This window comes from Papaver somniferum, chromosome 11, assembly GCF_003573695.1.
Source record: "Papaver somniferum cultivar HN1 chromosome 11, ASM357369v1, whole genome shotgun sequence".
Lineage (NCBI taxonomy): Eukaryota > Viridiplantae > Streptophyta > Magnoliopsida > Ranunculales > Papaveraceae > Papaver > Papaver somniferum.
The window spans coordinates 80997269-81010785 of NC_039368.1; the positions used below are offsets into that span (position 1 = coordinate 80997269).

The 13517-nt window shown below is 36.3% G+C and overlaps 2 protein-coding genes and 2 pseudogenes across 2 annotated transcripts; 1 reads left to right on the forward strand and 3 right to left on the reverse strand.

Moving 5' to 3' along the window:
- Window positions 1-1608: 1608 nt before the first annotated feature.
- Window positions 1609-1744, reverse strand: LOC113325654 (annotated as a pseudogene).
- A 697-nt stretch (window positions 1745-2441) lies between these two features.
- On the forward strand, window positions 2442-3330 carry LOC113324660 (F-box protein At1g67340-like). Its single transcript, XM_026572958.1, has 2 exons — window positions 2442-2620; window positions 2748-3330. Exons 1-2 carry the CDS (start codon window positions 2442-2444, stop codon window positions 3328-3330), a joined length of 762 nt encoding a protein of 253 aa, XP_026428743.1.
- Window positions 3331-4137: 807 nt separating this feature from the next.
- On the reverse strand, window positions 4138-5075 carry LOC113323611. Its single transcript, XM_026571929.1, has 3 exons — window positions 4736-5075; window positions 4480-4570; window positions 4138-4378 (listed from the first exon to the last, which is right to left on the reverse strand). The coding sequence occupies exons 1-3, from the start codon at window positions 4941-4943 to the stop codon at window positions 4375-4377; spliced, it is 303 nt and encodes a 100-aa protein (XP_026427714.1). The 5' UTR covers window positions 4944-5075; the 3' UTR covers window positions 4138-4374.
- A 3651-nt stretch (window positions 5076-8726) lies between these two features.
- LOC113325577 lies at window positions 8727-8861 on the reverse strand (annotated as a pseudogene).
- Between the last annotated feature and the right edge of the window lie 4656 nt (window positions 8862-13517).

Consider the following 13517-nt stretch of genomic DNA (forward strand, 5'->3'; position numbering starts at 1 on the left):
GTTCTTGATTGAATCAAGGGGTACAAACCTTGAATTCAGTTTTCGTTGCAGGGCTTTCATTGTATCCTGAAGGCAATATTTCGCATACCTGTTGTAATCGCCAATTGTTATTGGGAGGGTAGAAATATTTGTCTAAAAGAAATTTATACAAGCCTTGAAAGTTTTGGAGTGCAACACTTTCTTCTCTGTGTCATTCATCCTTTGTGAAACCCTTTTTTTTCCAACATCTTGAATATTAGAAAAGATGGTCATGATTGCTAATTTTATTGAAGGACTCGAAGTAGGGTGGTGACTATATCTGGCTGAAGTGTCCCTATCACGATGTTGGACTAATCAAGAACTACACCCTCCCTCCTCTCTAAAAACACCCTAACTTCAGCAAAGAAAAAAACAGCCACCACTCATTGCTTGCTCGGATTTAGTCCCAGAGGGCTAGATTCGAGCAAGACTTCAGTATATTCTTTTGGTTCTCTTTAGTTTTAGTTGTTTAATTTGGTCATTGAGTAGTATTTTGGGGTTGATGCAGAGGTCAGGTAGCCATGGTTGCTTGAAGTTCTCTTTCCCCATGTCTCTCAATCTCTCTTCTCTTCAATTCTTTGGATTAAAGCTGATCCCATTTTTTATTTTACCCTGCCAATTTCACCTCATCCTAGTTTGAAGAAATGGTGATGAACTTACTTACTACTTCCTTATCTCATCAAATCTCTAAAATCCTATATCAATTTCATCCCTCAAAACCGCTGCATACACACTTTAATCTCAACCAAAATACAACCTCCATCAACAATGTTATAATCCCATATCATACATCTCTTACACCAATCCCATAATCTCTTACAGCATTTCCTTATCTTCAGTTCTTAACCAACAAAGGTGTTGGTTTCTGATGATTAAGGTTCCCATCTTATCTTCAGTTCTTAATCAACAAAGGTGCTGGTTTCTGATGATTAAGCTTCCAAATGTTGTGATCTTCAGTTCTAAATAACCAAAGGTGCTGGTTTCTGTTGATAATAACCGCAGGTTCTGTAATGGTTTGTGATCCGGTGGTGTCCAAATGATAGGCGACGGCGAGTTTGATAACAAGATGTTTTGATTATTAGGGTTTCCATCTCTTCAGGTTGTGGGCTTTTTGTGGGTATCTCTAACAAACTTTAGTTTGTAATGGGTCTATTGGGCTAGGATGAGCTTATGTCTTGGGTGTTCTTATATTTTACAATTTGTAAGAGTCTATATCTGGCTGAAGTAACGCATGCAATATGGATAACGTATTTCTCTGCATCAATTGCTAATTGTGACCATGCTGCCAATATTCTAACACCAGGTGTCAGTTATATCTGGCTGCAAAAGTAAACCCAGATTAAGAAACAAGAAATTGAGATTTTCCTTGACATGGAAAAGGAGCATCAATAAACACAAATTGGAAACTTAGTAGGGTGACATTTAAGCAAGGGACAAAGCTCAGAAGTTCCAGATCCTTAACTGTTCAGGCTCGACTCCCAGTGTATCAGAAGTTCTGATTTACCAGAGCCTTAACTGTCAGGCTCGAGTCCCAGTATATCCATCTATGGGAAAGTAGTACAAGCAGGTCTGACAAGAAGTTGCAGCATCAAATAAAAATTAGGTATTCTCGACGGCCTCAAGAGACCCAAGGCCGAGAAGGGGGTTTGGAAATAGTTTTCAACCAGCAATTGACGCGCCTCGGTTATTACCTCATTAGCTAAGTCATTGCCCCAAGCGCAAAGATACCAACAACGGATAGCATGAACTGGTTTTTATAATACCATCATCCACATCCCTGACTCTAATACTAGTGATGTGGGACTAACTAACTGCAGAATTGAGGAAAAGCATTCCTCATTAGCTGTTGGAATGATTCCACTATTGGTTTTGTGTCTTCCTCCGACATTGATGGCGCAGAAAATGGAATTTTGGCTTTGCTGGAAATAATTGAAGAGTCTCTGGCTTCTTCGAGAGCACTCTGTGGAAATTCTTCTTTTTGTATGCAATAGTTGTCGAGAGAAATACTGCGAGTTGATTTTGGGAGGAGGAGAAATACCAGGACTACCTACTACAAGTCTACAACTGTGTACGGATGGGACGAGGAGAGCAAAGGAGACAGCTCGAGATCTGTTACTATTGTTGAGAGATTCTTCGAATTTGGAGGAGGCAATTGAGGAATAGATTTTTCGAGCAGATTATGGAAGTTTATATTCCTAGTTGAAGTAGTATTTAGTGTGCACCGCCATGACTTGCTAGATTTGTAAAATTTGTAAAACCTTGTACTAGTACGAAACCAACTCCTAGACGAACTCAGTTTCATTCATCGATCTATGCTTACCTATATAAATACAAACAAACAGCTTACTTCCATGCACTCATAAGCTTCTCTTCTCCTCTTCTTTCTCTTTAAAATTTAATCCAAGCATACTTTGACCATAAAGATGATGAAGTTTATATCCAGTTTACTGTCAAGATTATTACATGCATACGGCAATTCAAAAACCAATAGTAATTCGTCTGGAGAGGCTCCCATTAACTCTATACCACGTGAGGTGTTTACGGAGATATTAGCGAAAGTTGCATCTGCATCTTTGGCCGATCACTTCAACGCAAACCAAAGGTATGGAATTTCAAACCAAAATCTTTGTTTAGATAAACATGCACGTTGTTTTGATATCTCTATACCAAAGCTTTTAATTAATGTTTCCTGCATGATGATTAATACTCCATATGGTTTTGTATTTCAGTTGTAAACTTTTCCATGAAGCTGGATGCGATAATCTCATCTTTCAACATGCCTCTGTCGAACAACTACCAATAATCCAATGGTACCCGAAGCCCGAGATTTCTACATTCTTGAAACAATGTGAAGAAGCGCAGAACCCAGAAGTTCTGTATAGGCAAGGAATGGTGGAATTCTTCCATAACAACGAAACTGAATTAGGGAAAGAGTTATTGCAGAAATCAGCAAATCTCGGGCACGTAGTTGCTGCATATGTTCTTGGTATCATATTAATTGATGCTGGTGATGATGATGAAGATGTTCTCAGAGGGAAACAATTACTGACACAGAAAAGCAGGTGCACGAGAAATAAGAGATCAAGAAGTGGAGAGATTGACGAGTGTCGAAAGAAAGCAAAGAAGAGCATTGATGGAATGTGGGTAAATAACTCGTTAAGTGGTGCAAAGAAATATAGCTGCAACAATCTAGAGTGCACAGCCAGAAATCAAACTTACGAAGCGGATAATCAAGTGCTTGAATGCGAAACATGTAACTGCAACAAAGAAGTAGCTTATTTTTACGATATGTTGGGTATCATGAACAACTAGTCATGTTTTCAATTCTGTATTTTGTTAATTGAATCAAATAATTTCCGAGCTTCCTACATGGGCTTCTCATATGTTTCTGTATTTTATTTTCTTCGTAAAATTCTACGAGTGGTTCCGTTATTTTCGTGAAATTCTACCACTTACAATTTTGTACAATTTCGCGTTACTCTTGATAGTATGAGAACATGACTTCAAAATGAAACATCCACAAGTACAAACTTAGTTTCATGACCGTAAATCAATGTACTAAATTTTCTGAATAGACAAGTGCTTAAGAAGGATTTTGCATTAAATTTGGTGTTAGATCGGGTCGTAAATAATAAGAATCAATCTTGTCAGACATTCTTAGACAGCACAGCACTTACCATGGACGAAATCTCTGAAAATGAAATAGAAAAGATTAAATCCTAACACCGAAAAAGATACAGCGGGAGAAAAAAAAAGGGTTTGGGAATCTGTCAGACAACCGAAAAAGATACATTTTACCTGAACAGGCTTAACTAGTCGGACATCATTGATCTGAATCGTCATGTAACTTGGTTTGACTAGTTGATAACCTATAATGTATGATGGGAACTACTTGGTTAAATTTTTTGCTACCTCGTCTGAACAAAAACAAAACTTTTGAACGAGATAGAGTGTGCTTCCTTGGGACTGAGAACAAATGTGACCAAAAGAACCAGCAATTTCAAGTCGGCAATAATCCATTGAACAGGTTCTCTTCTCTGCAATATGCATTATGGCAGTATGGACTATCCTAGACCATGTGCAGCCAATATCTCAGCTGAAAGACATGGAACACAAATAGGACTTAAAAAACAAGAAATTTGGAGATTGAGCTTATAAGGCCAATAGTTGATTTTCTAAGAGCAATCGAAACAATAATTCAATGTGAACTAAGCAACATTACAGAATGTTTTTGTCAGAGTAGTACTTCAAGTGTATGTTGAAAACGAAAAATTAAGCTTCCTTGGATCTTCAGAATGCTAACCATGGCAATCGAACTTAGAATCTTTTGTAACCGCAGCATAGGTTGACAAACATTCATCTACAATGAAAAGCAATTCCAAAATCCATTCAGTTGTAATCAAAACATTCATCCAATTCTTGTCTTGCAAATGATATAAGAAGCTTGTAGATAGAGATTACCTAGCAAACGGCTTAAATGTGAGAGTAACTACATGTCTGCCTGGAATTGTCTTTGATTTCTGGACATTAATACGATGATCATCGCGTGAACCTCCATTCAAATAACAAAACAAAGAACACCCATCAATTCACTACTAAGATACACACATTCTAGAACTACGGCAGCAGCTAAAGAGTTGATTTCTTTGAGGAATAAAAAGAAACAGTAAGCGTGCAACAAAGAATGAGGAATGAATTAGGATGAAAATGAAATTACCTTTTTCCCTTGGAGGTAACCTAGATCTTATAGATGGTTCATCATCTTCAGAACGATGATATGCTTGCGGTTTCTCTTTCGATGAGGACGACGAAAGGAACCAAGGAGAACAAGACGACGAGGGATGCTTCAGTGGTGACATAGTAGTAGTAGTAGTGAGGGATCGAAAGATAAGATGTGAAGATTTCCTTGCAATCATCGTCGCCATTTCCGGTCTATTTGATTATCGAATCTCTAATCTTCTTGTCTTCTCCTCTGATCTCGACACGAACCAGTAAAACTGAATCTGAGATGTTAATACCAATACTGGTTAAGGGCGCCACACCTACTATTCCCTAACTATTTGCCATGGGCCACTTACCGGACCGAATAAGGCTGGGGTTAGTAAAACTTTTATTTTTCCAAAAGCACTTTCAAAACCTATATATGTCAATAATTTTTGAAATTGGTGTTTATTAAAGAAATATTAAAGTATTTTTTACCCAAAGGATTTTCCAAATTCCTTAATTTTTAAAAGACAGGGAGGATGAGCTTTTAAAAACTACAAAAACATAAGTTTTGGTCCCACCAAAATTTAATGTTTGATTTTATCCTTTTTGTGCTTATTTTATTTTGTAAATTGACAAAAATCATCCATAAATATATGTACAATCAATTTTTTATTTCTTCTATTTTTGTCCATATTCTTTAAATATTATTATATTTTATTTTCAAACTATTTTATGATACCATTTTATTTAATTTGTCAAAAATAAAAATAAATATTAAATAATTACTTAGTTTTAGTTTTAGTTTAATTTTTAGTTTATTAAAAAGTAGTTAAGTAAAATAATTTTTTTAACAATAATAATAATAGTACAATTAGTAAATTTAATATTTTAAATATTTATATCTAATAGTAAAAAATTTGTTATTTTTAAACCCAATAAAATTGAATAAAACTATTTCCAGAATCATGTCTATTTTTGTCATTTGCCACTATAACAGTGGTTGCATCTCATTTTACCAAAGACACTTTGATTATTTTTTTAATCAGCTCTAACTTTAATTAATATTTTACCAAACGTCTAACTGTTTTTTTCTCACAGCACAGCAAAGCAAAGCAACGCACAACAGAAAAGTGCTTTTATAAAAGCCACAACAATACCAAACTAAGCCTAGGACTGGTATCTGGATACCATAAGTGAAAACTACAGACACACCCATTATTAAGACTTTGATCACTGTGAAACCCATGCTCAGAAAACTACAGGCGCGCACCCATTTTCTGGAAGAAATTATTCTCAAACCCACAATTTTAAAAATTATGTTTAATAGTCGAATTACACTTCTTCTTCAGTTCCTTTTCCTCTTCCTCCAACCGTGAAGTAATCGTTAAAATCTCTGGTACAGGTTCAGGATTTGTCTCACAAAACCTTTATCTTCATGGGTTCTTTAGTGCTTCGATCAAATTACCGGCAGATTATATAGCCGGGGTTGTCGTTTCCTTTTACGTGATTCCATGGCTCCTTTGATTGATTGATTCTAGGAGTAATTAACACAGGAAATCAAGTCCTCTGTTTTTCTAATTTTTGATTGGAATTTGGATTTAAAATCGAAGTACAACAAAGACTTAAAATCGAGTTTAATGATAGAGTGATTCTCGCCTCGTTTAGTTGAATATGATCTCTTTATCGTCTTTTTTCTCCTTTTATGATTCACCGGTTGTTAGGAATCATGTTTATATAGAGCAGTGAATGAAGAAATAATTTAGGCACACAACCTGTTTCTTATATGACCTAAATCAGTTTCATAGATACATATTGGCATCTATATTCTTACATGTTTATTTACTCATGTTGATCTGTTTAGCAGAAAATTGAACTTCACCGTTGCGGTTCATCACAGAGTGAATCATGGGATTGAGAGAAACCCCGACCCTAGGATGTGCAGGCTGGGATAGTGGTGGTTAATTATTGATCTTTTGGATACTGAAAAAATTGTTGTCAGCCTGTTACTTTTAATCCGTCCTTGCTTTCGATTTATGGTTCCCCAGTTCGATCACACTTTCTACGAATGCAACAACTTAATTTTAATACTCGATTATATCTCCTTTGTTTGTATCTTGGTATATATGATCATTAATTCTTTGTTGAACAAGATGATAGATAGTTTAACCAGGAACAAACATGCATGACACCATACATGTGGCATGTCATTTGGTTTCGTCATCTAGTTCTCCAAGTGACACATGTTGTTGCATTCAAAGCAGTACATACATGGAATTATAATTAGATTTGCTTGCTCTGTCTGGTCTAATCATCTCCTGTTTCCAATGTCGTTGAAAGCTAGAGGACACCGTTGATATAGGGAACCTTGAATATTTACTGGGGCACTTGGTTTTCCTTGGAATGAGACAGCAATGAGATTGGTGATGCAACTATTATTGTAGGTGGCTGATAAGTTATGCAGCCTTTTCTTTTTTTTGCATGACTTGTTATGCAGTATGGAGAATAGTTGCATAACACGTTATGCAGCTATTTTTTGTTAGTATTGAAACCGACAAAAAAAAGGCTGCATAACACGTTATGCACCTATAATAATATCTGCATAACATGTTATGCAATCGAGAAAATGAATGCATAACCTGTTATGCATCGAAAATATGATTGCATAACGCATTATGCATCGAGAAAATTGTTGCACAATCTTTTATGCATGAGAAAATAGATGCTTAACCTTATATGCATCCGTAAATATGGATGCATTATGCATCAATTTTTTTATGTACGCACTAAAATCAACCAAAACAATGGTTACATAACTTGTTATAGATGCATAACTTTGTTATCCAAATGCATAATTTGTTATGCAGTGGAGAAAATGGTTGCATAATGTGTTATGCATCTTTTTTGGAGGCTGCATAATGAATATGCAGTCAGTTTTCGAAAATTTTCCCTAAAACGATGATCACCTCCGATTTTTTCATGAAAAACAAAAATTTGACATTGTTGTTTGTACTCGTTGTGTAGCTCTCTTTAAAATATTTCCAACGATATAAAAATTTTAAAATTCCAAGGCGCGGATTTTTAGATATGTTATATCCAAGTTGCGTTGTCAATTATACCCCTGAAAAATTAGGATGCATAACGAGTTATCCCTGAAAAACAGTATGTGTAACACGTCATGCGGATGCATAAATCATCATGCAGACAGGTTTTAATAATTTTGGATAATTATGAGTGTGACAGAAATATTTATGGGTATCACGGTATCCAAAATTAATTGTGGACCTGATAATGAGAATATTTTTTTTTTGGGTCTCCCCTTCATTTTACTATAATAAAGAAGTTCGCAACTACAAGATGACCATTTGCAAGGAATTAGAAAAACCATATTCCTTTTTTTTTGGTCGATCAAAAAACCATATTCCTTGATATGGGTCGTCTGTTTTGGGCAATGACTGATGATTAGGATGAAGAGTACTGGGGTATGAGCAACTACAGCAGGGGACATGAAGACGATTCTTGTTGTTGAATTCTACTACAACTTAAGCAATGACATGGATGCTTAATCTAATCTCTTTCTGATGATGCTATTTCTAACTGCTTGTCTTCTCCCATGAACTAGATTTGATAATAAGAGAGGGAAAAAGAACATGCGAGTGCAGCAGGGAATTCAGAAAACACGGTAAATCAAATTACAGAGACAAAACAACTGTAGAGTTCCAACTCAGGTATGACCACCTCTATTTTTATCAGCGAGAGCACAACCAAATCAGGCAAACAATTCATTATAGCTTGGGGGATTATCTTTTTCTTACAGAAACAAAGAGAATATCGAACCCCTTGCATTCTTCTTCAATCAAAGAATCCCTTAATCAGAGACGGCAACGGGATGCACCTCCTTAATCAGTAGTTAGACGAGCAAAAAGGCTTCAAGTTATTGCTGTTGTGTCCATTGCTTCCTGCAACCTTAATTTCCGATAACTAGAGACTCGACAACTGAAAAGGTTTGAACAAATTATGACGTAGACTCTGCCCCGTAGGACAGATTTTAGGCGAGCGCCCTTCCAAAGTCCAATGGAAGTCACTAGCCTAGGCCATGACCCTTCTTGATCAGCCATAGACCCTGTCCAGGTAACTATGTTTTGTGGATGCATTTCAAGCTTCTCTTATAGGCCTGTTTTCCTTCGGCCTTTTCATGTGTGACCAATATGCGATTATTGTTACCTTTGATTTCTTCATTCTTTTCATGGGCAGAGGTTGGGCCTATAATCTCTTTGGCAACATTGCACCAAAAAGCAATACGTCTCTTTAGCCATATCAAGGAGCACAATACCGGAGTATGGGTGTGAGATTATTGCTTTTGAACTGGTAACTTCTGAAAAGCAGTCTACAGAACTAGCTACAGTATAAGTGCATTATAGGATTTACGCTGGCACAACATTTTGGTGTTTGCTAATGAGCCTGGAATGACATGATCTCTAACATTGTTTTCTGAAAATTTAGTCATTTTAAAGTACCCGAACAGGATGAACTAAGATTTCCCAGTCAGAAGTTCATTAGCATTGGTGCAAGGCTTCAATTTTTTGAAAAACCCCTTTAAATGCTATAGCATGGCCAGCAAATCCATAATCCATTCCTCTGGTCTAGATTATATAACGAAAAAATTTACAGTGCCACTCTGTCATACAACAAATTTAAAGGAGTATCTATCCAGTTACCTGGACCTTGGGTGGAGTGTGAAAAAGAGTTTTCACTGTTGATTTTTGGAAGCCCGTTTTTTTAAAGTACTAAGATTTTCCAATTGGAGTTCTCCAAAATGATACAGGTTAAAGTTGGAAGTTCATTAGCATCAGTGCAAGACTTCAAATTTTTCAAAAAACCCCTTTAAATGCTATAGCCTGGAGAGCAAATCTGTTCCTTTTGTCTAGATTACAGTGCCACTCTCTTCAAGCTTATTATTAACACGAAGGAAATGTTCAAGTGCAGTTGGGGTGAGCGTAACTGGTCACGGGCTCAGTTGAAGATTTTTTTTCCAACTTGGCATTTAGCGTTTTAGATTCTAGCTTTCCTTGAGCTTTCTAAATATGTGGATATTTCAGTATCTTTCATCATTTCAATGAAATTGTAATTCAGGTGCTCACAGTTGGTTCGAAAGCACGACACTCAAATCAAATGCAAAGCAAAAATTGAAATCCATAATTTTCAGATTTCTTACTCTAAGATACACAGCATCAGGTCTGTCTCTAGTCAAAGACATCGAACACAAACAGGACATAAAGAACATTCAAGCACAAATACAAGGAGTTGGATATATTCAAGATGATGAAGCATGAAAAAATATAGACCGCACAAATGAAGAAATTTGACAATGATGCAACCTTAGCACTGGTTATGAGCCTAATTGACCTTCCCTTTAGACGACATGTGCAGATGTTTATCTTAGTTTTGGTGGGTGTGCGCCAGGCAATTGCAGTAATGATAGTACCATCCAATGTTTATGGTAGAAATTGATGTTTAGTCCCAAAGTTACTGGGTTTGGGACGCTTTAGTCCTCTCATCTCAGGCCTAGTACTCTCTAGTCCATAAAAGCCCCGTCTCAAACAATTTAATCCAAATATGGACGAGTTAGTCCAAAATTTGGGACCGATCCCGATTTTCCTGTATTTCCAATATCCCGTAACTACCCTTGAGACGATTCCATACATAAAACGAGGATTTGAAATCGAAAATTTCAGATCTCAAACATGAGTTCAAAACAGGGAGCCGGACAGAGAAGAAATTCGTAGGCGATTTAACAGTTTCAGAGAGAAATTTGGTTGTGATTCAACTTCAGGTTACTGGTAAAGTGTAGTTACGGGATTATTTTTGATCTCAAATTTGAATTCACGTCAGATTTCAGAGATAGATCGATCCAGAATTCAACTTCAGTTTCAGCGATTTAACAGTTTCATAGAGGTTAGGTTGGATTTCATCGTTTCTGATATTTAACGGAATTCAAATTCAGGTTAGTTCTGTTTTTGCTTCATCGTTGAATCTCTTTTCTGATATTTAGTTTTTTTTTTGTTGATTTTATCCGTTGATGATATGAATTCAATCTGTTACATCTTATTGTTTGTATGTTATTGATTTTATTTTTGGTGTATTTTAGCTTTTGATTTTCTTTAAATGATTTTGATTACTGTTTTTTGGTGTTTGGTGTTATGATGCATGATATGAAATCGAACTGATATTAGATAACATGCTTTTGGTTTATTCAATTATGTGTTCTAGTAAGATTCTGAAGCTTATATCTTCGATTAATCGATGGAGTAGTTTTGATTTGAAGTTCACTGTTATTTGATTTTTTCCTTCGCTTAAATGTGTACTTTCCTGTACACTCTTCAAGTTTTAGGTTATGCGAATCTGAAACTATTATTATATCTTTTGTTATATGTAGGTGTATCAAATATGTCTGAGAAGTTTGTTCATGCTGTTTTGAATCATGGTGAACATTCTTCTGCGTTTCGTGTTAATACTTTAATCACCGTTGATGAATTGAAGCATTTTTCCTGTAAGAAGTGGAGGTCTTTGTCCCCTTTGAGTATACGTTTTTCCTATATGGATACTAATCAAGTAGTTTTTATACAAGGTGATATACAACTTCAAGGTTTAGTTGCTCTTGTTATTCAGATGAACAATGAAGATTTCTATTTGAATGTTGATGTGATTCCGAAGCATACTGGTTGTAGCACTAGTTCAAGGTCTTTGTCTCGTTCTAATTCTGGTTGTAGCAGTAGTTCTGGTGCTAGTACTTCAAACTTTTGTGTAAGTGAAAGCCCTAAGCTTGTAAGGGTGGTCGATCATGACGCGGACAAGGCCAAGCCTCTCATTATCGATGAATGGCGTTATGTTTTTGACAATATTGGTAGAGAATTTGTGGGTGGTGTTAAAGCTGTAAGGATTGTTGTTGATCAATACAAGATGTGTACTGGTTACAAGATTCTTATTATTAAAAACGAAAAGACTCGTTTTACTGCGAAGTGCGAAGAATATGGTTGTGGTTGGAGGATTCACTTTGGGCCTGTGAATGGTGACATTTCTCGGTTTGTGCTGAAAGATTCTAAGGTTATTCACAAGTTAGTGGTGTTCACTTGTTTTTCTGATCCATGTTATTGATTTTTAGGTTTTAATATGTAGACTTGTTTTAGGTGTACATTGTGGTGCACATTACTTGTTGTAGGCTTTTTGGGTGGCACTTGTGGTGTAACTTTCATATTCTTGCTTGGTATGTGCTTTCCTTTTGCATGTGTGTTGTTGTTTTTGAGATTTTATTAAGTGTACAATGTGGTGCACACTACTCATTCCAGTTTTTTTTTGTAGTTGTGGTATTGGTTTGAGGTTGAAGAGTCCTGTGGTGACAACCAAGTTAGTTAAGCATTTGATCGTTGATAATATACAGGGTGATCCCACTTTAAAACCCAAACAGATCATGTCACTCTTTAAGAAGACTTATGGGTCCATTATTAAGTATCACCATGCCCGTTGAGGGAAAGAAGCTGTATTTGAAGATCAATATGGTGACGACGAGAAGTCGTATAGCGATTTAAATTGGTATGTGAACGCCATTGAGCAAACTAATCTTTATAGATTTGTGAAACTTGAAGTTGATGAAGAAACTGGAAGATTTAAGCGGATTTTCATCTGTTTCGGTGCTTGCAAGCATAGCTATAGGTATCTCAGGCCCATGAGTTACTTGGACGCTACTTTCCTCATTGGTAGATTCAGGGGTACTTTGATGGCTGCAACATGTGTCAATGGAAATGATGGTTTTTACCAATATGCCTTTGCTATTGTTTTATCTGAAAACAAATACAATTAGTTTTGGTTTCTGGATAATCTTTAACAAGTGGTCGATGATCGTCCGATTGTTTTCCTTAGTGATCGTCACGAAGGACTTCTGCAAGGCATTACAAGAGCATTTCCTGGTTCATATCACAGCTATTGCTTTTACCACATCAAGTGCAATCTCCCTATTGGAAAAGGTGATGCGAATTACAATGTCGTTATTGATTTGTTTTACAAAGCTGCTTACTCTTACACAGCAGCGAACTTTGAAGAAGCTTTGCGGGGCATGCATGCAATTGGTTGTGGACATGTTGCTAATTATCTCAGGACCATTCCAAAGGAGAAATGGGCAAATGCATTTTTCCCTGTATGCATATATGCTGCTCAGTCTTCATCTATTGTCGAGTCATTCAATAACTGGATTCTTGAGTTCAAAAAGCTGCCTGCTTTTGCTCTTCTCGATGCGATACGGTGAGTTTTATGTTTAGTGTTTCATTCATTTGTTTTTTACTGTCGCACACATGGATTTGCTTGATGTGTACATACTTTTACACATGTTATATCTGTATTTTGCAACTGTGTGTACATTATTGTACACATGTTTTATTTGTATTTATTCTATATCATGTTTTAATTTTATGTTTTGTGTTTTTATTATCTTAGTTTGAAGGTTTCTAAGAGAAGGTAGAAGGTCTTGAAAATTTTAATACTAGGCTCACTCCCGTATACGAGGATTTACTAAACGAGAACATCAACATTGGTCGTACTTGGACTGTTCTTGAGTCTATGGAAAGATTGTATGAAGTCAGGTCTCCCCGCACTCATTCTGTAGATCTGTTGGAGAGAACTTGTACGTGTCACAGGTGGCAAGTAAATGTTTTTCCCTACGCACATGCTTGTGCTTCCATTCAATCTACAAGGGAGGACATCTATTCATTTGTTGAGCCATACTTTACCACTGAATGGTACAA

Excerpts from the sequence above, each read along its gene's own strand:
- LOC113324660 (XM_026572958.1), top strand. The coding sequence starts at position 2,442 with ATGATGAAGTTTATATCCAGTTTACTGTCAAGATTATTACATGCATAC. Across the intron at positions 2,621-2,747 it reads CACTTCAACGCAAACCAAAG|TTGTAAACTTTTCCATGAAG; the intron begins GTATGGAATTTC and ends TTTGTATTTCAG.
- LOC113323611 (XM_026571929.1), bottom strand. The coding sequence starts at position 4,943 with ATGGCGACGATGATTGCAAGGAAATCTTCACATCTTATCTTTCGATCC. Across the intron at positions 4,571-4,735 it reads GTTACCTCCAAGGGAAAAAG|GTTCACGCGATGATCATCGT; the intron begins GTAATTTCATTT and ends ATTTGAATGGAG.